We start from the raw sequence: 26,926 nt of genomic DNA on the forward strand, positions 1-26,926 counted from the left end.
TTTTTTTTTTTTTTTTTTTTTGTCTAAGAAATGAATATCAAATCTCCTTGTTTTGCTCTTCTTCCACAACAAAAGATGCTGTAACAAACTGTGATACAAATTAACAGATTTCGTAGATTCTTGCATTTAAAAGAGTGAAACCCACAGTTATTTTCTCTGGGGTTTTTTTTTTTTTGGGGGGGGAGGGTTGTTGCTGTTTTTTGTTCCCCCATCCGCTGACCCGGGAGGAGGAGCAGGCCGGGGCTGCTGCCGGAGCCCCCGGAGCTCTGTGGGTGCAGCTCAGTCCCCCACGTTTGGGGACGGCAGCGGGAACCTCTCGGGGCATCTCCGTGTCGGCACCGCTCCACTTTGGTATTGAGAGACCAGAAAAACCAAATTTTCTGGGGGTGTGTGAGAGCCCCGTGCTCCGGCGCTCCGAGCGGGAGGCCCGGGGGCCGCGCTGCCCTCAGGCCGCCTCAGCGGGCGGGACGCGGCCGGGACGCCCCGCGGGCTCAGCCTGAGGGCCCCGGGCTCTGCCCAGCTCCGGCCGCCGCTGAGCTGAGCTGAGCTGAGCTGAGCTGAGCTGAGCTTCCCTGCCCTGCCCTGCCCTGCCCTGCCCTGCCCCGCCCTGCCCTGCCCTGCCCTGCCCCGCTGCTCCATGGCCTTGGCCGCGTTCTGCAACTCGTGCCTGTGCGAGCCCCGCGGCCTCACCGCGCACTTCCACCTCACCAGCTGCGGCCACGTTTTCTGTGAGGCTTGTTTGCAGAAAGGTAATGGGTGGCGCCACATCCGAACATCGCTATTTTCTGACCCTCTGTGGAAAAAAAGAATGCCCTGAGCACTTTTTCGAATGAGTAATAAATGATAAGCCTTTCCAAGCCTTGCTGTTGATTTGCTTTGAGCAGTGAAACCCATCTGTGTCCACCTCCAAGTTGATGTGGCTTTGAGAGCAAGCCTTGGGCACAGGCAATGGAGGCTTTTAAAAACTGGATTTTGGATGCTTATGATCCGTAATTTTGTAAAAAAAATCCCACAAATAGATGGCTTTCTGTTCTGGCTAATCTGGGGAAAATAATGTTTTCCTTTAGTGAAAGAGCAATTAAAGTAGGACTTGTTTTGGGAGTAGTTTTAATAAGTTTTAAGGCTCAGTATTGTTGCTGAAAGCTTTCAGCAGCATGAGGGAAGATTGGAGGTGATGTTTTGAAGCTCTTGTGTTTTTTGCAAGTCCAGACTCATATTCTGGGACTCCTGGGATGTTCTTAGACAAAGATAGGTGGGAATAATGAAGTTGTTTTTCGAAAGAAAAAAAAAATGCAGCAGACAAATATCAAGGTTTTTCCCTTTCACATCATGCTAAATGCCCTGGTTTTTGTAAGGGCACACAGAAGAAGTGATCGATCTGTATTTCAGAACTAAAGACTTTTGACTGGATGTTTTCACAGGGTTGCTATTGAGGATAGAAGATCATAAAATGCAGCCTCTACAGCTTGCAGGCTCCTAGAACACGAAAAGCATCTTCCCTTTCTGCTCTTAATATTGTTTGGCAGAAAAACATTTGAGAGATTATGTATCTTTTTGCTGTGGATTCAATAGTAATGACAATATAAAATTTAAAATGTATTTAAAGAAGTTTATAAACATTGATCCTTAGAATTTTCAGAAAGGCAGTAGCTAATAAAATTATCAATTATAAATATTGAAATAATGCGCATTTCCTATAGATATTTTCTAATATATTTGTAGATAATCAAAGAGTTTAGAAGTCATAAAGTTTTAAAAAGTAATTTTATTGTTTTCTCACTGGAGGAATTCAGAAGGTAAAATTATTAATTCCTTGACATTTGGGTTTCATTTATTTTCTTGGGAGAAGCCAACTGTGCCCCAGTCTAAAAAGCCATATATCAGATAGACTGTAAGTCATTAGTGCACTTAAGCATACATTTAATTAAACCAGGCAAGCAGTCCTATTTAAATCAAGGGAACTAAAAGTCACCTGCATTCTGTGACACTAATGATATTCATAAAATCATTTACATGAATGCTTATTTGCAGGAGTAAGACCTGATGACATTCACACACACTTTTCCTGTGTAACTCTGTGTAATGCTTATGGAATTGCATTCTTTATTAATGTTTATTCATACTTCTTGTATAACCTGCAGATTTCTTCCACAAACGTCAGAGGTTAAGGCATCACGTTCTATTTACAATGTATTCAATATATATTCAGTTTGATCTATTTTTTAAATGTGTCTTCACCTTACAGGCAAAAAGGGTGAATGTTTGGTCTGTCGAAGTGCTTGTAATACCTTACTCCTTTCAAAAGAGGTAAACCAAGCTTTCATTTTGTTGCATTATATTAATCTGTGGTTTGCTTGACAGCTAAACTGTTTGCATTAAAAAATGCTTCCTTTTTTGTTTTTGCCAACTGTGACATGAATATTTACTGCTAGTAGGTTGCTGAACTTAGATACTTAGGCACTAGACAACTCAGCGTTTTGCTGCATATATTCCTTCAAATTAAAGCCTATGGAAACTTTTTAGGTTTTCAGGTACTGCTAGACTGTAAATCATTCTAAACTTTTCAAGAAATATTGTTGGTTACTTTGTAACATCAGTGACTACTTTCAAAATGTGGAAAAATGTTTATTGATTTTGCGTTTGTGCATCACAGAAAATGAACTGTAATGAATTCTTTCTTGTAATGGGCTGAATTGAAAACCTGCATGGTGGCTCAGCCGTGTTTTCAAGTGGATTAGTTTTTTCCTCCTATTTTCTCTTTAAACTTAACTGTTTTCCTTGTGGCTGTGTGATTAAGCAAGGGTTTAAAATATTGTTGGGAATTCTTGTTATTCACTGGAGAATTAAGAGCTTTTAATTCCCTTTCTTGATTAATCATTAGGAATATTTAATTTTGCCATTTCTCCCAGGAGCAATCTTCTCTTTAGCTGATTTCATAAATAGGTTGTGAAAACATTCATATTTTTTCAGTGATGCCTAACTAAGAGACAAGGCCTTATAAGGATAAAAAAGAAACACTAAAAACATTTAATAAAATTCAATACAGCTAAACATGAAGGACTCCTAGGAATCATACACATTGAAGAAGAAGATGCTACTAAAAAAAATTGCAACAAAGCAACAAAATGGAATGATGCACACAGTAATCAAATCTGAAAAATTATCAAAAAGCCCTTCATAAAAATTCTGAAGGGCATATTTTAATATGCTTTCAGTATCAACCTATTGTTGCTGAAAGAATTAGATGTCAGAGACCTCTGGAGGTCATCTTGTCCAACACCTTGCTCAAAACCATGTTAATGTTTAAATTGCACCATTTCAGCAGAATTTGATAATTTACTTCAAAAACACAGAAGGAATTGGCAAATGCAGTGATTGGGATGCTAACAAAAATATTAGATGTTTCATCAGAACCTGCCACTGCTCTGGAGGGCTGGAAGGAAGCAAATTACCATATTCTTTTAAAAAGACATTAATGATGATTGCTTATCCTTGATTAAGAACAGATAAAATGATTGGAATGATAATTAAAGATGCATATAAAAAAGTCATGGCTCTATAATTCAGGAACCTGAGTGGAAATATACCTGGTAAGCTTTATGAGCTTGATGCTATGAAAGAATTCCCAATGAGGAGGAGGTCCTATAAATGTGTTAGAACTCCTAATTAAATTGTATGTTGGGGTAATCAACATGTACACATTAAACATTCTCATCTTTACAGTAATGCATTCTTGTCACCTTTATGTCTTCCTTCTGTGTCTCATGATCCCCACTGCTTTTCCCCAGAGGATGTTAAGTGTTATGATAAATCAGAATCTGGCTGTTCAGTATTTCAGAGTACCATAGGAACATCTGCTACTCCTCCATGCAGCAGATAAAATACAAACAGTGTTATAAAAATCTTTATTTGAAGGAGTTTTTACATCAGCATGAAGCTGGTTGGGTTTTATTTTTTTCAAATCTGCTAAGTACTTAAACCAAGGTCATTGCTTTGATAGAACCCTAAATAGATTGGAAGAGCTTGGCTCCTATGAATGCATTCCATCTAAAGAAGCTGAATGTATTTTTATGAATATCTTAAGTTTTCAAGATGGAATACTACTGTCTTGTTTGTAGTTTCTTTACTGAAATACAATAGGTAGGCTAACTGTGTTGTATGTCAGCATTTCTCCATCTGTCAGCTGGAAATTTTGGAATACTTTGGCTAATGTCAACCAAATTCAAAATTGCAGAGGAAGTCTCAAATTCAATTAATTTCCTCCTGTGGGTTCTGTAAAGATCAGTAGCTGGGGAAAGCAAGGAAAAGCAGTTTTCCTAAAGCATGCACAGCTCTGCAGTGAGCAAACAGTGCAGGCCATCATCAGTTGCTGTGTGGGACATCCCAGCAGCTGATGTCACACCATGGGAAACAGAAGGTGAAAATCTACTGCAAGTCCAAGATGTTAATTTAGCTCCTTGCACAATTACTTTTCATACATAAAATACTCAATTTCCCTTCATTGTTAAAGAGATGTAATTTAAGCACACATTGAAAATATTTGTTTAACCTTGGATGTTTGACTTTATGCTAGTGGTAAGATATTTTTGGTGTAGATAAAAATACTGTTTTTCTGGATGCTTGTGTATTTCAAAGTGGAGCAAAGCCTAATCCTTTTTCATTTCAGTGCACTATTTTTAATTTAATTGACTGCACTTAAACGTATGCTTCATTCACAGGTGGCCCAGTTCTTATTTCTTTTAATAATTCACCTTTTAAAATCTTTCTATTTTTTTAAAGCTTTTTGAGATTTTCAATATTTCTGGGAGTAATTTAGATTTTTCTTTGAGCAGTTTCAGTTCTTTTTTACTGGATTTTGAAAGGTGATTCCTTACATGAAGGCTGCCTTCTTTCTGGGACAGCCTTCTCCTTTTGTCTAAGGAGAAGCATTATTTTGGTCTTTTTATTCAAATTTGGGGTAGTTGTAAGCCTGCCTTCTCTCTGCAATCACAGTAGATCAAAGAGAACTGTCCAGTTCTCAGGTAGATTTTTTCCCTAGATTCATTACTTTTGAAAGCTGTTTAACTATTTTAACTTAGTACTATAACTAGTATTACTATTTTGGAGTTGTATTTTCTTTGTTTTTCTTATGAACAGATAGGAATGTGTGTATTCTGGATTGAAGTAACACTTAAGTTATCTACACTACTTTGTAGATTTGGATAGATGTCCGAACTATTCCAGACTATTCAGAACTATTGTTCTGAAATTCTCTTTATATTTTGAAGCTTTTTTTTCCTCACCATAAGTAGCAAATGAGTTTTTATTACAATGATGGCTTAGGTGTAGAGTAGGTTGTAGTAAGTAGTACTTACTCAAGATTTTTTAAAAGCACAGGTGGCCATTTGTGAGGCTACATCATGATCTCTGGTTCAAAGACACAAGCCATAAAATACTTTAAAAATGGAACAATTACTTTAGGCCTGTTTCTTATTCTGCTGGGGAGGGGGACAAAGGGATCCCAGTCAGCATCGGGAATATTCTGAAAAAGGACTTTGAAACAAAACTGATTGTAGGATGGGTGTGGTGAGAACCAAAAGGCTGGAAAGGGGCTGCCAGAAACCAGGATGTTGGTGTGAATTCAGTGCCTCTTCCAGGGGACACAGCATCCTCCTTGAATGTCCTCTGCACACTGGTAGTATCTTAATCACAATAAGTGTATAAGTGGGTAATATATTTAAACAAAAGTGCAATGCTTTCCAGATGGTTGATAAGGCCATTAAAGAAAACTAGGCTTATTTTCAACTTCTGCATTATCCTTCTGTGATCTCTCAAATTTTTTTATTTAACTTAATACACATCAGTCAACTTAAGAAACATTTTTACAAAAGACTTTATTTAATATGACTTGCTAATAAAAATGCTAACCTTGGTGTATTTTCATTTCTTCATAGACACCTCCTGATATTCAAGCACTGTTCATGCGAGTAGAAGTGTTATGCAAGAAATGTTCAAAGGAAGAATCACAGGTGAATCTGCCTTGAAACTTTTTAACTTTATAGAATAATCAGCAATTCCTACTGATTTTTATGTGAGTGGGAAAAGTGTATGAGTGAATGCTTGAAAATGGATGTATACCCATTAATGTCTTTACTTCCTTAATTCCACAGTTTCTAAGTTCTTGAGGAGACATAAATTATTCATTATGGTCACTGCTTATATTTTCAAACTCTCTCCAAGGACCACTAGTCTGGTTATTTTAATGGTGTAAAATCACTTTCAATACCATGCAATGAAAAATTAGATCTGCCAGAAGCTTAAACGTGCCCAGATAGTGTGCCTTAATTATAGCAATAAAAGGTTACACAGTGAAAACCTGAGCTGGCTACAGTCCTGAGCTGACTGTGCTCTCTCTCTCCCTTTTTAGTTTTTTTCTTTTGTTAATCAAAACACACCTCTTTTTTCTTTTTTTCCCCCCTAGATAGATTGCTGTGAATGATTCCAAGGTCATTTTGCTTTTTGTGAATTCCAGATAGGTTTCTTTTCTTCAGATTTGGTTTCCAGTCAAGAACTTCAGTAGCTGTCTGGGTTAAATGAGTGTATACAAACTCCCATTTCCTCCTCATTGTCTGCATCTCCTCAGCCTGGCTTTGGGACTTCGTGTCCTTGTCCCTTTTCCAGTGCATTTCAGCAGCAGTTCCCACCACTCCAGTAGTGCCTTGTCCCTGGACCCAGCTGCAGCCTTTGTTGTCTGTTCTCATCTCCTTGGGCTGGGGCTTGCTGATCTTTGGGTGAGCCTCCTGATGCAGCAGAACAATAACCCAGGGAATATCACCTGTTTTCTCCAGTAATGGTCACGGATTCACATTTGCTCTACCCCAGGCTTCACAGACTTTTCCAAAGCTGAGCTTGGCCCCTTTGCTGAGCAGTGCTCCTCCTCAGGTGCAGAAGTGGCACAAGGTAAAGGTGAAGCCTTCCTGTGTCCTTCCATACCCACGTTTTAAGAGCAGTTACTCCATAAACTGAACAAATGCAGGGAGCCGCACCTCCAGTCACATGGGAATACAAACTTCCAGCATGTGCCAAAGGAAGGAGAAAACAGAGCTCAGTCTCTTAAGGCTGAGGTAGGATTTCTGTAGCCTAAGATAACATGTTGGGAGCATATTGAAGTGTACTGAAGGCGCTGTGGTATGTTCAGAACTTCTCCCAGCATCAAAAGACATAAGAGCATTTTATCTAATCTCTTAATCTGTTCTAGTATCTTGTGACCTGGGTGGGTGCTTAGGGAAGCATGAGAGCAGAGCTGGGTGTAGTGATACATCTTCAGAAGAGCCTCCCAGCTTTCAACAACTTGTGACACAGGGATTTCTCTAGGTGGGGTTGTCAGAAGCTTGTGGTGGATATTTTTCCCCACGTAATTGTTAGCTTGTTTCCTGAATTTTAGCATCTGTCATATTAGGGAGGGGAGGTCCACAGGTTGTTCACTACATGATGATTATTTTATTTTTGAGGTTTTAACCTGTTAGTTTCATTTCTTACTCTTGAATCTGATTCTGGAGGAAGAAGTATCCATTGTCATGCACTACATCTGTGCTAATCATTAGTTCTAGACTGCTGATGCAGCCCTTCAACTGTCTTTTTTTCAACCATGGAGATCCATATTCTATGTGGTCATCCTTCTACTGAAGTTCTTGCATACATCTGATTAATCTGAACTGTTTTCAGACCTACTCTGTCCTTTCTGAGATGTTAAGCAGACTCAGGATATAGCAGCATGCATTTTTTAAAGGGCAATGATGATGTCCTTTATTCCATTTTAAACCACTGGTGAGATCTGATTTACTTTTTGACTGGTACTGAGCACTAAACTGACAAATCCAGGTTTCTCCTAGACCCAAGAAGTCATTTCTGGGTGAGTGGTGGCAGCTCAGAGCCATTGCTTTCTAAGTGGATGTTTCTTCCATCGATTCTTCCAAAGACAGGCCTGATCCTTTGATGAGTATTCAATGGGAACCTCCCAGGTTCTTCCACAGGAAATAAAGAGTAACCATTTAAGTTGGATGCTCCTTTAGGGGTTTATATTCTCAGAGTGTTTCTTCTTGGTTATCTCTATTCCTACAGATTTTCTGGCAGTTTTCTTACATGTGAGAAGAAAGATTTATTAGAAGTTACTGCCTGTGTAATTTGTTCCTTAAGCTCTTGTCTTGCCTACCTCGTCATTTTTACTTTTAACTTGTCATGGTTTATGATCCTCATTTGGACACAAGAAGTGCTTACACATCACCAGACAGTGTGTCTAACAATTATTTTTTAATTAACAGGGTATTTTTACAAGGCATATTATAATTGCCAGTAAGATAGATTACTTTTTATGTTGCCATTAATTTTATGTGTTTGCTTAGCACTGATGAATAAGAAACACTGCAGCTAAACTGGCTTTCTAATGTCTTTACCTTTTTATTGAAAATAGAGGTAAAATATAACTTCAGTGAAATAAATCTACCAGCTCTACTGTAGGTCATATTGGATTAAATTAACTTTATAAGACTTTGTCTATCAATGATAATAATTTAGAATAGTTTGGGGGGTTTTTTAAGGATGATTTAAAGCAGATATGTTAACTGCCTATTAAAAGACAGAAAACTTTGCATAGTGTGAAGTGGTTCTTTTCCATCACTTCTTTGCTGAGATGCATAAATGTAGTTATGTGAAACTTGATAAAACTCTGTTTGTTTTTAGGTTGTACAATTTCAAGAAAAATATCGTAGGCGTTTAGTAGCATACCACAAAAAAAAGGTAACTCTGTGATTTTCCTGGGTTTTGTTTATATTTGCCTTGTTACTTTGGGGGTTTTGTTTATGTTTGCCTTGTTACTTTGGTTTATTTTTAGAAACTGTACAAATCTTTTATTGGAATACTTAGAATAATTTATCAAGATTGACTCATTACTGTCATTATAAATAACAGTTTTAATTTTTTTAAGTCTTTGAGGAATCTATTAATTCTGGTGACTATTTATAATAAAATATTCTAGTTGTGAGGTGGTTAAGATTAAATGCAGAATCGAAGGACCAGGAGGAAAGAAACCAGTTCACTGTATGGAGGGGAAAGGGAAGAGGTGGGAAGAGATGGGTGCTAGAAGATAAGCCCAGAAGAAAAGAAGACTGTAGCTGACAAAATAAATGAGAAGCTTGAGCAGTAGGAAACAAGACTAAGGGCTAATACCTTGAATTTGGGATAGCTCAGTGAGAAGGACAGAATTAATTATTCTGTGGAGAGGAGGTACTGCATTTGTGAGTGGGCTTCTTCCTTTGTAGGTTGGAAGGCAGATTTCTTTCTCATTTTTCAACTCCTTCTAAATATTTGATAAAATATTTGGATATTTCTTTTATTTCTAAGGACATGTGATATTGCTTAAAGCTACTTGGCAGTTTTGGTACCTTGACCTGTGAGTGTGTGCCCCATGTGTGAAATGACAGAGAAAAGCTCATGTAGCTGCCCACTTGGCCATTCCATGAGGAGAGTTTCTGGTGTGATTGTCATGGACAGAAAGCTTGGAAAATTAGGTGCTCTCTGGGCCATTCTTCCCTCTTCTCCATGAATGCATTTTGGGATCACTCATAGTGTACTCTGGTGTGTGTAGTTCTTTTAGGGTCCTGTCCTGCTTTTAAAGCCAGGCCAGGGAGGAATGCTGATTTCTTTCCCTTTCTAATCTATTGTACCAACTCCACATGGTAAAACTGAAACCTGTAGACAAAGTAAAATAAATATTTTAATAGAATTCAGCATAAATAGAGATGTTATCTCCAAAAAATCTGTAGAGAATTTTGGTACTTTGTAATGGAATTTGTGGAGTTGTTTCCTGTTCAGTCATTCACTCAGCAGTGTTTATAAAGTACTCAGGGATGGTACTTGACCTAAGGAGGGTGTTCAGGTGACAGTACTGCAACAATTGAAAAAGTAGTTGGTTGCTGCTTCAATGGCTCACTGTTTTGGGTGGGTTTGTTCCTGTTTTGCCCATTCTGTGCATTGTTAGTATGTTAAACTGCTTGCATTGGATCAGGGTCAGGAGAGGCTGGTTGTATTAGGCACCATTCCAATTTCTCATGCTTGGCTGTCTTGTGTCAGGTCCCCTTCCTTATTTCTAGTTTGTCGTCTTTGCCACTGTCAACCAACAAGATCTCATGGGCTTTATTAAACTGCTTTGTTGCTGTTTTTGTGAGTTGTCCTGGTATTGCAGTTGAAGGTGGGCACTTGCTGTCCATATTCCTGGCAGGTCTCACTGCCCTGTTATGCTAGGATCCCAAAACATTGAAAATCAAATAGTTACTTTAATAAAGGTACTTCAATCTTAAAGTTATCCAGTCCTAGATTACCAGAGTGACAGGGTAAACTACATTCTTCCTGGCTGATCTCTTTCTTGATCAAACCTTAAAAACAAAAAAACAGGACACCAAATACCAGATCTTACATAAATTACATTTTTTCTTTAATCTGTTTTGCATCTGCAAAAAGAGCATGGTATCTCCCACAAATAATATGATTTTATAAATCAGGTAATTTTAATAAAGAATTCAAAATAATAGTTTGAGAAGTGTGAAAACAACTTCATAATTTGCCTTCAAACCAAAATATGAACAGTATGAAGGATTAAGGTCACATAATGGAAATTAAGGATGAAATACAGATGCAGTGTTGAGGCTATTGGGTAAATTTTTACATCCTTCATAAAACATATATTCACATAATGAAAGACTGTAAAAAATACATATACTTTGGAGCTGACCTAGTGCTCTTGACCTTAATATTCTTCAATTTTGCCAGCTCATAACATTCTTTAATGGAGATATTTGTGGTTTCGTCTCTAATAGAGTAGAAAAAACTTTTCACTTAGGTTTACTACAAACAGATCCTGAAGTGAACTGAATACATTTTGAATCTGAAATGAGAAATATGGGAACATGTTGTGTTGTACATTTATTGGTGCCTTTTTCAGATAACTCCATATTAATCATAACAAAGCTTTTATATCAGATATGGAAAATAGGAAGCAAAATAAAATAAAACTATTTTGAAGCATTTTTCCTAGTATTCATTTATCCAATATTACCAGCACTTAAGAAAAGGTAATCAAACTAAGTCTTTAACTGCCAAAAAGAAGCATATCTCTTCCAGGCTGACTGTTTAATGATCCATAACACAGCCATAACAGCTCCAATAAATCTGGAATAGCAATGATGTCTTAAGATTAAACCAAATAGAAAGCAGCCTTTCAACACTTTAGAATAGTAGCTGGATGAAAATGAAGCTGTATATCACACAAATAGGCTTTGTTTAAATCTCTGATTATCTCACAGATAGCAAAGCTGGAAGAGTCTGTCAAGAAAGCAGCACAAGAAATAAGACAACTTCAATGGTAAGAGGTTTAATGCAGCAAAAGTAAATGTAATCAGACAACAGTGAGTTTAATTGATCAAACAATGAAAGTTCATGTTTTGTTTGCCTTTCTCATATGTTTTTGCAGAAATAAATGTATAGTGATTCCTGACCTCATATCCATTTTTTTCACAATAATCAGTCCTGTCAGGAAGTAATCCTTTTATTTTAAAATTCACCTCAGTAGTTAACTCTAAAAATGAACTTTTAATAAAGTCTATCACATAGATACTCAGTTAAATTTTTATTTGCGGTTACATAACCATGTTTGTGTATTTTGCAATGGACTTCATAGCATCAGCCTGGAAATTCCTATGAAACTTTCCCTGGTGTTTTAACCCATTTACAAAGTTACCAGAGTTTTGTAACAGGGTTTTCATCTTTTCTATTTCCAGTAAAAATTAAATTCTTGTCTCATCTTGAATCAGTCTTTTTTCTCAAATTTTCGAAGTGGTAACCAAAAGGTTGCTCAGTGGCTGATACACTTTCATCTTTTCATCTCATTTCCAACATAAAGCTAAAACTGTTGTTGAAATCTCATTAAAAACCAGTTCATGAAACCAGCATGTTAATTGCACAGATTTTTTAATCTTTATTCATTTTCTGTGGATTTTTTGTGATTTTTTTTTTTAGTACAGACTTTCCCTAATTTCCCTTATAATGAAAATGCACATAATACTCTATTTTGCTCTCTCAGGCTGCTTGGTATAATGTAAGAGGAAAAAAAACCATAAGGAAATTTTGTATGTGGTGGATTATTGCAGTAATTATTATTATTGCAGTTTATATATTTCTACTCACTGCCTCTGTTTTCTTGTGTGCATCTGAAATAAACAGAACCTTGGTTATATCAATTACAGAATTCTTACTAAATTTTAGAATTTTTTTTTTTGAGTTCTACCAAGAGAGAAGTGTCCTAAGGCCTCTTCTTGCTTGCCTAGTAAACATATTCCTCCTATTTATGATTCTTGTCAAAGGTACAAGTTTTACAAAGTTCTTGTTGAATAGCATGAAAATGTCAACATTTCATTTGATAACTAGATTTCTTAAAGTTTGGTAAATGTGTCATTTCATTAAATGAAATGAATTTTGCACTTGGCTGTAGTTAATAGTTGTATTTTAACATCTTTTGTTCTCTAAAGTACTTTGCCATAATGTTGTGCTAAATTTGATGTTGTTTGCTATATAATGAGCACTGCAAATATTATGATGTAAAGAGCAAGTTCATAGCTTTACCAAATAAATTCTTACTTTGCTTCATGGCAAATAGTGTCATGTTAAAACCTGCTCCTGATGGATAAAAAACTTGGATTTTACTTTATTTATTTATTTTTACTTTATTTATTTACTTTATTGACCAGTTAGACAGGTGGCTTTCACCTTATATCTGTTGTTTCTTCTTTCCCCTTTAGTATGAAACCTCCTGAAAAAATGACACCGCTGCCATTTGCCAGTACAAGCAGAAATCCATTTTCCAGTAAGAAGTGTTGGTTTAAAATATTAAGTATGGAATACCTGTCACTGGACATAGATGTGTTCTAATATTAAATTTCTTGATGACTTCAGTACCTTCAAGAAAACAGGATGTTTATTCTTCATATTCTCTTCATTCGAGTCGTCCTTCCACTTCTGAAACGTGGGTACAAATTTGTTAATTTTCAATGAAAATCTTAACTGATATTTTATACAGAAAGTAATCTTTTGGTGAGTTTAAAATATTTTCTGATTTTCTGTTTTGCTTTTACAAACTGTTTGAATATGAAAGAACTTAGGAAAGTCTTATCTATCCAAGTGTTCAATGCAGTTGTATAGATGGTGGTTACTGGAAAGAAATCTAAGGCATGATGCACCTTATTCTAAAGAACTTTTGGATTAATAGCTAGCTAGCTAGATTAGTGAGATACTCTTCATTTACCAAAAAGAAAAACTAAAACACCTATATATACACTGTAGTTGTCTCAGGTTAGATGAGATGAGCCAGTCCCATAAGGCTTATTTAATTTTAAGTAAAATGAATATACAGCTTGCTCAAGCTGAAATATTTCTATACCTTTGACTGTGACTTTTTTTTCTACAAAAACACAGAGATTCAGAGTGACCTTGTTGCAGATACAAATGACAAATACATAAATATGCATCTGTACTCAGACAAATAGAAGAATAACAATGCTAATCATAAAATAACTTTCTCTGTAAATGTCTAAACCAAAGCTCAGAATCAATGAATAGATTTTTCTTTCTGCTAGAGAGTTTTGGAATAAGTCCTGAATACTTATGTGTCTTATGCATTATGTATTATACTTTTTCATTACTAGTCAAATTTAACATTAGATTCTAACATAATTTTAGTCTTTGTAATGAAAATGTTGTTTTTATTACAATTTCATACTTACTTTGACCTTTCTTGCAAGGGTCGAGGCAATGGAGGTTGATCCTGTACCTTCACCAATGAGGAGAGTAAGTGGGTTTTTTTTAATACATGTTTATGTATAGTTACACACATACATCCTTTTGATTTCTCCTACTCTGTTAATGCTGCAAAAAATAGGATTCTCTCCCCATCCCATTCCAAACCATTCTGATGTACATGGTGATTTCAGATATGCCTGATGCAGGGTAGAAGTCAGATGTCCCCAAAAGAAACCTAAAGGAAATAAATCACAACATTGATTTCTGGAATTATGTTCTCCACATGCCATATACAGGCTTTTAAACTTGTGATGCCAAAGAAAATGGCAAATTCCTAAAATCCCAATATTACAAATATGTCAGTGATCTGAAAGTACCATTTACACTCTGATACCTGAGTAGGGAAGTGCAGGTTTTTAATGATATTGCTAACAAAAGAGTGAAGGCAGGAGCTTTTCATGGTATTGGTGTCCTGGTTGGGAGAGGTGACATCCAGGAGCAGCTGCTAGCTTGCAAATGGAATCTCAGCACAGAAAATAGTTAGAGTGTCTCTAACACTTCTTATCTGAATGTGATAGGTTATAATAAAGCTAAAATACATGTATTTCCCACCTGCCCATAGATCTTTAAAAATAGTAATTTAATTCTTAGGTTTTGCATTTTAACACTATGAACAAAACTGACAGCAGAGAGTTCTGGAAATCTGCAGGCTCTGTAGACCTCGAAAATATAACACCAATTGCTTAAAATATCTAAATAATTCATATACTTACTGCAGTGTGGTTAATGACTTGCCATTCTTTTAGCTGGAGACACCAACTGGTCCGGCAAGGTTATCACTAATAACTCCACCACAGGATGGACGTATGGGTGAGTAAAAGTAAACTTTGTAACTGAATAACATTTCTGTTACATTAGGAGGATGAATAAATTAAAATCCATGCTTTAGCAATTTACTTAAAAATTTTGAATTGTGTTGAAGTGTGAGTAATTTATCACATGGACTTCAATCCAGCAACTGGGAAATGCTTAAAATGAAGTATGAAATGTTTTCCTAGTACTTACCTCTTCTGTTCAGTAAATGGTTACTTGTAACCAAACCAATTTTTGCTGAAATAACAGTCACAAAGACAATACTGTAACTGTATGTATGTAACTGTGATTGAACTGAACAGGAATACTTGCAATATACATTGTTGACCCTCTGTTAATAATTTTGTCTAGTTGTGGTTAACAGAGAGTAACATTGTCCACAATGTGATGTTAAATATCACATGAAGAAAAGGAGAGAAACTAAAGTTAAAAGTTTAAAAAGTTAAAAAAGTTTAAAAAAATTGATAACAGAAGTGAGATTGTTGAGATCAGGAATTTCTTCAAAAAGGTGATTTTTTTTCCCACCTTATCACTGTTATAGGGTATAAGACATTTTACCTGCCACTACTTTCTTTCATTCCTTCATACCCTGAGCTTGGGTAGCACTCAGATATAGGTAAGACATGAATAACAGCCTACTGGAATTGGTGCAGTCTGTTGAGAGCTGTTTATTTGTGAAGTTTCCCAAATTTCCTAATGCTTTGCCTACTATTTGTGTGTCTCTCTCATTCTGGGTTTTACATTCAGCATGTTTCTGCAGCAGCCCATGCTCAGGCAGGCTTTCACCTGGTTTCAGCAGTTCACAGAATCCATCTGCAGCCACATAAAGAATATTTAGCACTCTTGTGTTTTTACATGGTGTAAGTGTCCTGAAACAAAGACAAATGCAATTGCAATTCAGTGAAGGAGGAAAAATTACTTTTTCTGTATTAAGTCTGATTTATATGCTCAGATCCTTCCTAAATGCAGGTTGCCTATAAATCTAGGCATAACAAGATAAAGAGAGCTGAGGTTAACTGTTTTTTTATTGTGTCTAAATATAAATAGATATTTATTGGACAGTAAAATTTTATGTAGAACAGTTATGTGTTCAGCAGATTTCAGAACCTTCACATAAAGTTTTGCAGTGGACAATGCTGAGGGAGTCAAAGTTTATGTGCAAAAGTAAGGGTAAGTGGAAACAATGATTTAATGGTGCACTAAGGAAGGTTTACTTCTCAGGGGTGGATGAGGCAAAAAAAGATCAGTTGAAGAACTGGAGCACTTCAGCACAGCTGTCTTGATAGTCTAATAATAGTCTAAAAAATGAAAGAAGGTGAAAGAAACCAACACGTGTTTAACTGGAGCAAGATTTGCAGGGATGGTGCAATATGATGTTTTGGTGACAGCTGAGCTCTCTCATTGACTATTGTAATTGTGCACCATTTTTAGTTCTTGAATGAATCAATCATGAATTTGTCCCAAATCATGTGATAAAAGTACTAATCTTTGTTTCCAAAGTTATCCCTTAAGTAAAATGGGTAATTCACGTTGGTCCTGTTTTCAAAAATCTGATTCCAACAGGTAGTGTATCCTCCAGACATTCTCAGACAGCTGTAATAATCCCACGTCAGAAGGCTGAAGTGGGATCCACAAGGTAAGTTAATACTTTTTAAAGAGGGTACCATCTACTATAAGAGACTGAAATTTTCCCTCTGGTGTGTATTAATCTGTATGTTCAAAGGTTGTACTGTAGATCTGAAGAAATGTTATTGTGCAGTCTGGCTGTCATCTATGTGAATGTTGTTTTTGGGGGAAAGCTTTTTTTTGAAATCATGTTTATCAAAAATGTGCTGATGTAATCTATGCTTCTGTAGGTGTTGACATCTACAGTCATGTACTCCTATAAAAAGGGGTAGTAATTTTATAATGATATATTATTTTATATATCTGTACAAGGGCTGGTCTCTGAACGATCCAAACTTTTCATACAGCCTGCAACAGGTGTTTCTGGATTTTCCATTTAAACATTGAAAATGTCTTAAACTGTGAGAATTAGTAACATCAATAAATAACTTCAAATCATTCCAGAAAAATTTAACTCCTCTTCTTCAATATCATTAAGCCAAATATATCTTCCTAGCAGAAATTTAAAATACATGTAACAAAGTACTTATTTTTTTCCACCTCTTACTCCATAATTGTTTTGTCATTCTGCTTCTTCAAATATGTAAAAATCTTAAATAAGTAAAAATATTTAATTTATAAAATAATAGACAACGAATGGAAGTACATAATTTTGAAATCATTTGTATTATTATAGGAGTAGTCTCAAATCACATGCATGAATTATTTCATTGACAGATCCACCCCTGTGAGCTTGCCCCGTAGTGCATGTCCATCATCATCTGAGTCCCAAAGCAGTCAAAGGGGATCCTGGGCTAGTTCTGATTTCAGAACCCCTCAGCTGTACCCATTTACATTCCCCTCCCCACAGCAGCCTCTCCCAAGGCAGCCAATCACCATCTCTGGACTTCTGCAAAGACAACAAGGCAAGTAGATTTATAAAATAACATTTACTGCTTCCTGAAAAATTTTCAGCATAGCAGCTTAAATAAATTAACCAAAGTAAAAATGGTATTTCAGAACTGGAAGTAGGGTCTCAGCAAAATATGAAAGATTTGGGTGTTTATTTTGCCTTGGGACATGTGGGATGGTATCTGCTGTGAAAACGTGTTCTTGTTTCACTTCAGAATTGGATTTTAAAAGATTTAAATCTGATCATGTCCAAATTTTCTGTCTCAACTGCACACTTCTTAAAGATCTGTCTGTAAGACATCCATGTAAATGTCCACAGTAAAAAGGGAGCTAGTCCAGGGTCTTATTTGTTGGGTGCAACATAAAACTAGCAAAAACAGCTACATAAACATCACCCAAGGGGGTGGATGTGGGTAGGAATTGCACTGGAGCAGATTAATTAATAAAATCACAGAATCAGAGTGACAGAGTCATAGAACAGCCCTGGTCAGGAGGCACCTTGAATGGTCCAGCCCTTGTTGGGAAATAGAACCTGGATGAGATCACTAATCACATCTTACAAACCTAATTCTCCTTATTGCTGAGTTTGCATCATAGGTTAAATATCTCTTTAACTTATATTAAAAAGATAATTCATCTCTAAAGCACTTTTAGACCATACTAATAAATGTGACCTTCCTGCTCATCCCAAGTAGTTTTGAGTTCATGAAACCAAAATAAAAATGTTTTAAGAAATGAAGGCCTACAGCTTACATCACAATTGTTTTAATTGTGAAGTTTCTGGACAGTGATGTAATATCTGAAATAATGCATGAACCTGATTGGATCACTAAATAATGTAGGAGAAATTAATGTTATTTTAAAAGTAGGTGTATTGAACTTTAGTAATAGATGTCATTTGGCTATATGATTGTAATTACTTTTAGTTCATATACAGAATAATGCTTTGGAGATTCACTTGTGTAGCTAACACTGGAATATAGCAAAAATGCTTTTATGGAAATACAGAAGAGCACATTTATAATCATGAAAATGGCAAAGTAAAAGTTTCCATCAATTGTACAGGTTGTAGTTCTAATTTTTATTAGTTTTACTTTTCCTTATATATAATTCTCCAATTAATTTACATTAATAAAACTTTCCTTTAGTTTTAACTATTTTTTTTTTCATTTTGCCTGTATTTTTATTTTAGGATCAACTAGTTCAGGAGGGCATTCAGCAGAGAGATGAGCAAACATCTGTGAATTGTTTTGGTTAAGAAGCATCTGGAGAAGCACTGCATAGTCTCTGGATATCAAAGTGTTTGTAACTTCCATAATATGTCAAATTGTCATAAACCAGCAGATTGTTCAGCATGAATACTGGATTTAAAACATCACTGATCTCTCTGATCAGCATCTATTGAAGTTTTAGATGGGAGTACAAAATTTTCTTGTTTTTCAAAATTCTGGCTTCAAATATATTGCATAAATAGAAGTCCTTTATTACCTAAGTGTTAAGGCAAAACATGATTATATGTTGAATGAGCATTTTTTGCTGTGAGTGCATTGAGCTGCAGAATAAATAATTGTGCCTGTCCAGTATTATAGATTGCAATCCTACAAAAAGAAATTTATTCATGGGTTTTTGATTACAGAATTCCAAAGTTTGGTTCTTAGTCAAGGCACTTCCTTTTGTTTGCACTCTTGCAAAGGGGTAAGTTTTGAGGGGTATTACATTCCAGCAGGCTGTGCTGAGCTCAGAACACAGTATGTGTTCCACACTTGTGAAAGTTTACCATTTGATTTAAGTAACGAGGATTTCTTCCCAAAATGGAATGAAATGGGGGAACTGGGATGGAGAGACAAAACACAGCAAAGAATGCTTTTACTTTTGCACAGAAATAGCAGCTGGAGACTCTGAATGAAGAGTGTCAGAAAGCAGCTTTTTCCTTCTGAGAACAACTTTGAAATTCATATTCCCGCCATCACTGTGCCAAAATTTCAGTATGACAGAGTCTTTAATGCCTTTGTTTTGTTTTGACCCTACCTTTATCTGGAGTGTTTTAAGTATAATAAAACTAAAAGCTGGTGTGGGGGTTTTTTTTGAGATAAAGTTCCTTGAATATATGTTTTTTGGGTTTTTTTTTATTTGAGATTTTTCACTTTTCACATTGCAAGTGGATGGGAGAGAGAAAACTTAATGAAAGATTCAGGAGCTGAGAAGAGAACTGGAAGTGGTCATTGACCAAATGTCATCATGGATAAATCAGACTCAACTTGAGGATATCAGCTGAGTTTATTACTAAGAAAATCACAGCAGGAAAATGAGAAGTAAAATAAAACTTAAAAAAACTTCCCCCCACCCCTTCCTCCTTCTCAGCTCTACCTCCTCCCCCAGAAGTGCATGGAGAGAAAAGAGGGTTACAATCAGTTCATCACAGGTTTCTTCCACTGCTCAGGGAGGAGTCCTTGCCCTGTTCCTGGGTGGGAATTTTCAACTTCACATTGGCCTTGTTTCAATGTATAGCTGCCTTTACCTTTTTTTTCTTTTTACCATGGAAAAGTTGGTGGGTTTTCATCTCCTCAGAGTTTAGCAGGGGGTATCAAAGTCAATTTTCTTCCAATCAAACTTCCAGTCAAAAGATTTAATTTTACAGTGCCCCAGACATTATAGGTGTGTAGTGTAGCTCTTTAAAAATTTCAACTCTCCTTTAGTTCCAGATGAGTTTCAATAGCTTGAAAAGTGAGGCTGGTAAAACATGATTTCCTGCTTTGGCATGATTTTGCCCCAGTGGTTTTCTCTGTTTGTTTGGATCCCAAGAAGGGATTCTCTCTAATCTCTGTTTCAGCACACTGCAGAGTCATCATCCAAGTCTGTGAAGTTGTACTACAGCTTTTATAATTGCTGGAAGTTGCATTCTGCAAACTTTGGTTTTATTGGTTTTGTTTCTTTGTCATCCCACTCCACAAGCCCTCATCAGTTGCAGAATTGAGCTTTGTGAAGCTGAAAATTTGTGTCTATAAATGGGCCCTGTCTGAAAGAATTTGTGTAGGAAAGAGTCATACATGCTAAATCTACAAAGGGTCACAATAACAAAGAATCACCTGTCATTCAGAGATGTGAGTAAATATTCACAGAGAACAGAATGATTTCTGTTTCCCACTCACCACAGTGGTTTCCACTTAAATTCAGTAACAATCTTCATGCTTCAGTTAATCATCAGTTTACCTGATGAAAGCTGGACACAGCAGACTGTTTCCTAGCTGTAGGTTGAGGAGAGAACTTGAAATATCACATCAATAAAGGAAAGAACTGTGGTATGAAAATGGATATTTATATTATTTTATTGCTGCTTTGAACTACTTAGTAGTGTCTGGTAGTATGTTCTACTTAGCATGTATTACCTAATCTATTTGAGCCCAGTCTAATCCTGAAGGTAAAAAAAATCCAGCAATCTCATCTTCAGAAATATTACAGCTTTGAGATGCACTTTGAAGAGAAACAATGTAATTTGAGAAAGACAGCAAAGGCACTGGAGCTATCCATGCTGAGGAGAAGCCTTTTTGAGTGACATCCTCTTGCTTCCCAGTTCAGAAAAAAATGGAAAAGAAATTACTAAGCTAAATATAATGTGATTTTCAAACAAACTTTGATCTAAGCTACTCTTATATAAGTTAAAGTAATAGGTAGGAAGAAAAAACTTAATTTAAAAGGTAAAAACAGTTTAAGGAGCAGTTTCAATGCTTCTATCATTTATTTTAAAAAGTTGAAAATACTATATTCGGTATTTCATTCTTTAAGAAGGGAGAAGGGGAAATAAAAGCAAGGGTTTTTTTCTGTCTTCCTGTAGGCATGGAAGTTCCTATATCACTCTCTTAGGCATCTGTCTGCACAGAACTTTTCTGGCTTTTGCGAGGGATGGGTCCTTCACATGAAGGAAATTTGCAGTTCGCCGAGGATACAGCAGAGGGTGCTGAGCTACCTCTAAAGGAATTCACTCCTCACTGCTCTCGGGCTAAGGGGGCTGAAATCGGGCCTGTGGCCTTTCGGGTATGGAACTCACATGGAAAAGCTGCAGGCAGTGAGAGGAAGAGTGAGGATGTGATGTAGAGTCTGAATGTGAAACATCAGAAAAGCACCCGAAGGTGAACAGTAAATATGAGGGACTACATTTGGTCACTGGAAGTTAAACTAACTCAGATACAGGAGACCTCAGGGATGGGAAAGGTAAAAATGGAAGCAGGGGTCAGTCATGCTGGGGGGGTAAGCAGTTGTGGTCTGAGGGAATAAATTCTTTATTAATTTTGAAAATTTCTGAACAGAGGACTTTGGCAATGCACAGTGGGTATTCAAGACTTCAGTGTTAAGAAGCTGTGCTGTGTAACTTTGAGAAACAGAGTCTGAACTGACCTTCAGTTCTTTTCACTTTGTCTGCAGCTTTCTGGCCATAAGGCGTAAGAGGGCACTAATTTATCTTTTTCAGTTTCTAGGAGAGAACACGAGTATATATTTCACTACAAGGGTGTTTTATGCACACACAAACAATAGCAGAGGATTTTATTACGAGTCAGAATTGTGCTATTCATGCAATGGGGTCAGCAGTCATGCTGAAGGTATCCTCTTGTTTGCATTATCGTTGCCAACTTCAGCTTCATTTCACAGTCATCACATCTCCCTCACAAGGTGATGCTTATGCCGTATAAGGCAGCATCGTGTCTATTTATTCCTGTGTGACACAAAGGAAGTCTGTTGGAGACAAATGCTTGGTCTGTTAGACATAATACCTGATACTTGCCAAGAAGCATTTTCTACAATTGTGCCAATTAAAATGTGAAATTGCTACCACTTATTTTTGAACTCTCTTGTTCTGGCAGTCAGAAAAGAATGCCATAACTCATCAAGATGCAGCAATGTCGGTTTATCTATGATAGTTCTGTTTTCCCTCTAGAATTTAACCTGCTCCTGACCTGAGGAAATGCAATTTGATAATTCTCTCCTTCTGTGGTCTCTGTGTCAAAAATGCTGACCTGCTTGAGTCTGTAGATCAGCTTTGTGAACTGCTGTGATGCTGTTTGTGATGGTCCCAACGTGTGCTGTTGTGCCAGACTCATCCTGCAAATGTCTTCTGTGCAGATAAAACTGCCGTGCAAATAGGACACTGCTCACATCCACGCTGTAGTGTTGGGGTTCTTCCTCATTGTGGGAGATTTAGGATTGCAGGGTATCCCACCAGTTCCAGAAAGATTTAGCATTATCCAATCACTAAATTATCTGCATCACTAGAACCCCTGACTGCTACAGCACTTTGCAGGGAAACCTGCCTTTCATAATAAAGGGATTGACTTGCTAAGTGTCTCCATGGAGAAGGTTGGTGATGTTCTGCCCTGAGCATCCTCTGCCTTGTGTCACATGAGCTTCGGGCAACTCTTCCCTTGATTATGTCTAAAGCCCTGATAACTTGTCCCTTGAAATGGTGTTAAACATTTGTTCTGAACTCTAATATTAAGTAGTACCAAGGACTAGGATGCCAGCTGGGCATCTGGTACCTGGAGGGATGAGGAAGGAACTTTCTTGAACAAAATGGTAAATTTGTGTGGTGACAAGGTGGGGAAGGACGTGACTCTGAGTGTGAAGTGTGAAAAGCTTTTCAGTGTAAGGAGTCAGTGAACAAGCTCTGTTAGCAAGTTACTGTTTGCCACCAGCAAAACAGGAAAAATCTTTCAGTTCTGCACATGGAGAGAGTTGCTTTCCTTTTGGACATACGGGACATGGGGAAGGTCCCTCACAGCCCTGTCCCCTGTGCCCTGACTTTGCTGCCATAGAACTATATCAGAAGCCACCAAATATAGAAAAAGATTGACTGCTCTGTATCATGATCTACCTTACAAAACTCTAAAACCAGGCACTGGTGCTGCTAAGGCCCACATGTAAAAAAGCTCTGCAGAAAATGAGCAATGCTGAGAGATTCCAGGTCACTCCTTGCACTCTGGAGAATCACCCCACACCAGCAATATTTTGTCCTAACCAACCTGGGGCCTCCCAGTTCAAGGCACACAACACATTTCCTATCAGGGCAGTCTCCACAACAAGATCAAGGGCTGTCTATCCCCATGTTAAGGCATCTGGAGGAAAAAAACACAAAAATCAGTCCCACTAGACATTCCTAAAAGCTTTTTCTGGCCCCTGCCTTAACCAAGCACACATTTTAGCCATGTTTCACATCCTTGCCTAGCTCAGTGCTGAGCCAAACAGAAGCTGACTTTGGAGATGGTCGAAGTACATCTGTGTCTTTATGCATTTGGCTGTGCAGAATACAGTAAAAGAAATAATATTTCAGCCATCTCCAGCTCCTCTGAGCTCAACCAATTTGAAACAGGCAGGACAGAGCTCCAAGAGGCATTGTGGGTGATGACAGGCAAGGCTTGGTGTGATGGGAGTGAGGAACAGATGGGCCATTTGGGATTACCAAGGGCAGTCTGAGCTGTGCTTTTGACCTAAGTCTGCACACAGGACCCAGCCTGGGAGGAGTCACTCTCAGGGGGTCACCTGTTCTGCTACCTGGCATCTGTAACATGGGGACATTATAAATCAGGATGGTGCAGGAGAGAGGAAGAAAAACCTGGCTGGGAGATAGAGGATGGGGTAAAGGAAGGAAGAACAAAAGCAGCCAGGAGTATCAAGGAATGTTTTCAATGTAAACTACATCCTTCTAGTCTTGCTCTTTGTGTTACCCTGATGCTCTTGCATGTTCTCCTTTTTGCTGTTTCCCATACAATGTTAGCAGGAGAAGGTGTTTAAAGCAATGAGACACTGGAATACCTAAATGAGAGTTGTTTAACTGCCCCTGGTCAAGACTTCTACTGTTCTGTGATCTGGTATCATTCTTGGTATAGATATGCAGACCTGGTTTGCCTTACTTGTTTCATTGTAAGCTCTGAAATGGGCATTGCCAGCTTTTAATGTACTTTTTAATCTTTCTATTAGAACCTCTGCAGTTCCTTGTAATGGCAGGTCATTTAGAAATTAAGCAGTTTTTCTAAGAAATAAATAGATAAGTTAATAAGAAACAAGACAAATAACCTTTATAATGTAGAGGACTTGTATTTTCCACAAGTGTAGTGCAGTTACTGTTTCTTCTGACAGCATTTCACAGCTTACCAGTGGAGTCTATGGAGTGTGTGGGTAAAAATAACACAGCCTAGCAATGTTACAGCCCCATACATTAAATCTTTGGATAAAAGATAAAAATAGAGCTCTAGTCTGCCTATGTGAAATTACCAAGTTGCATTATTAGCATGAATGTAAAAAGCTTCTAGCACAGCATACGGTAAATACATTAGTGCTATATTCCAGAAATCATCATTTTCCCAAGCTATAGTTCTTGCTGACATATGTGGTAGAAAGTCTAGCTCTGCCAACCGTCTGCTTCCTTCATATCCTCTGATTTTGGTGCAAGTTTAAAGCAATATGCTTAATAGCCTCAGTCTGGGACTTTGAAATATTGCAATACCATCTATCTGTGTGGAAAGTCACATATCAATGACATTTGGTTGGCACAGTGGGTTTGGAGAAAAATGGCAAAGAAAACAGTTGTCACTGAGTTTTGAGAAAAAAAAAAATCAGAAAATGTGAGTCTGTATGCTGTAAACTCAAGTTTTATTTGCTCATATATCACTTTGTCAGGGTTTTCAATAGTTCTTGTGGAAAATGTGTAACTGAAATACAAAGAAGCTTTTACATATAGAAAGGATTTTCCCTTTAACCTAATTGGTGTTCTCCCAACCTATGCCATACCCAATATGCTGGTAGTGCAACATCTTCTAAAGGAGCTACATGAGCCCTCAACGTAATTTCTCTGCACATTTTGCAGGACTGTGTGAGGCAGGAGAGGGTGTGTATGCACAGGCTGGATGACTGCTACTCTGCCATGGGTGCACAGGGAGCTCTATCTTCTCACACTCATGTCAATATTGATGCCATGGTTGTGGATTTAGAGGAAAGCTGTATATTTTCAGTTCAACTCCAAACTGGAAACTGGCAAACCACAGTCCCTCCCCTTCACACCATAAATCAGAGAAGCTGATCATAATTAGTGCTAAGGCATCAGTCTGCTGAAGCCTTTTTGCACACAGGATGAGACAGCAGCCTCTTGGGGATCAGAAATAAGGAGTTCAGAGTCTTTGCTGGGCTGAAACCGGCAGCTTCTGGCAGCCTTTGTAGGAGCGTGTGGATGGGACAGAAAGTCGCCTCTGTGCCGGCACAGGGAAGCCTCTTTGGAGCCCTTGCATGCTGGTGGCCCCTGCAGTTCCCCCCAGAACACTCAGAATGATTTTCCTACAGGCTGTGATTAATCACTGTAACACTTCAGCAGTGAAATCTGTTCCCTGCATCCTGGCTCTGTAGCTCAGACCAAGGAGTGACTTCATAGGCATTTTTCATGTGTGCAAACATTTTATTGCCTCATTCAAGCCCTCTTTGCTCCAAACTACTGTTCCCTTCAAACTCCTACTTTGGTTGTTGATGATGGGGCTGCAAGTATTACCACTAAAGAGAGAAGCTGTCAAATAAATGTCCCAAATACACACAGACTGTGTGTAAAGCATACACATATTGAAAGCCTTCCTGTTGTTTGCAATGGTTAATTCCTGCAGTCTTCCTTCAGAATCAGTTGAGAAAGATATAAATCAGAAAGTAGCTCCTGACAATGTGCTCTTGGGGTAAGTGCAAATTTTCAACATGGATTATTAATATGGCAACAGAGTGTTTGAAGGGACAAAAAAAAGGTTGGAGGGAAGGGAATAGCTCTTGTAAGACTCAGCTGTGCCTGTCAGAACTGTTAAAAGAGTCTCCGTTTTTGCTAGGCAGAAGACTGGAATCCCTGCTGTGCTCTTCACTTAGTTTCCAAAATTCATAAATGCAGCCTGTTTCCAAAAAATTAATTAGCTTATGAGTAAGAAAAAAAAGCACGGAAGTTTGCATGGAGTGCTTTAGAGCCTTCTTGTGATATGCTAATATATGTTTTATTTTACTTAATTACCATTCAACAGTGTTGAACTTCCTGAATACACCATATGTGATGTCACATACTGCATAGTCACATTTAATGAAATATTGCTGTGCTAGCCATGTATTTCCCCCAACTTTATGAAGCGTTTAATCCACATTCTATATACCCCAAGACTGTGAAAACTGTGACTCTCCAGAGAGCACAAATATCTCACATCTCTCTTTTAAGCAGTGATAAGCAGATCCTAAAGTACATCAACACAGCACAGATAAAACCAGGTCAGTGGGCACAGGGCAGATTTTGCCATCATAGAGCCAAGCAGGGCAGAAGAGATTCATGAGCCCGACCATCTGAGCAAGTGGGAATTTTATTCTTTGGGAAACCTGTTGGGCAGGGCAGCCTTGGATACAACTATTTGCTACCAGCAGTCACTTTTAAAATGGAGAAACAAGTCTCTTTTATACTGAAGGGTGAGAAAACATTTCTGTGGAAGTCAGGCAGGGCTGAAACACTGCCAGCCACACTCAGAGTTCCTGCCCACATCCAGGGTTTTGGTGATGTGAAAAAGGGATACATGCATGTGTTTTGCAACACATTTCCTAGGTAGCCAAACTTCTCACAATCAGATCATTATAACTGGGAAAGCAACAAATACAGAGGTTTGCTCTACAGTTAGTTGGGGTTATGTGTGAATTCTTTTCTGTAAATCTGGTATTATTTCTT

The 26,926-nt window shown here is 37.6% G+C and overlaps 1 protein-coding gene across 1 annotated transcript; it reads left to right on the forward strand.

The window, feature by feature from the left end:
- The first annotated feature begins 637 nt into the window (after positions 1–637).
- On the forward strand, positions 638–18,444 carry RNF212 (ring finger protein 212). The gene is made up of 12 exons (XM_033059310.1): positions 638–749; positions 2,246–2,307; positions 5,934–6,008; positions 8,719–8,775; positions 11,337–11,395; positions 12,828–12,892; positions 12,982–13,051; positions 13,827–13,872; positions 14,631–14,694; positions 16,261–16,333; positions 17,041–17,228; positions 18,407–18,444. Exons 1-12 carry the CDS (start codon positions 638–640, stop codon positions 18,442–18,444), a joined length of 909 nt encoding a protein of 302 aa, XP_032915201.1.
- The last annotated feature ends 8,482 nt before the right edge of the window (positions 18,445–26,926 follow it).

The sequence above is a fragment of the Catharus ustulatus genome, chromosome 5, assembly GCF_009819885.2.
Source record: "Catharus ustulatus isolate bCatUst1 chromosome 5, bCatUst1.pri.v2, whole genome shotgun sequence".
Taxonomy (NCBI): Eukaryota; Metazoa; Chordata; class Aves; order Passeriformes; family Turdidae; genus Catharus; species Catharus ustulatus.

Coding starts and splice junctions, on each gene's coding strand:
- RNF212 (XM_033059310.1), top strand. CDS start 638: ATGGCCTTGGCCGCGTTCTGCAACTCGTGCCTGTGCGAGCCCCGCGGC. Junction 2,308..5,933: donor CCTTACTCCTTTCAAAAGAG/GTAAACCAAGCT, acceptor ATTTCTTCATAG/ACACCTCCTGATATTCAAGC. Junction 6,009..8,718: donor GTTCAAAGGAAGAATCACAG/GTGAATCTGCCT, acceptor GTTTGTTTTTAG/GTTGTACAATTTCAAGAAAA.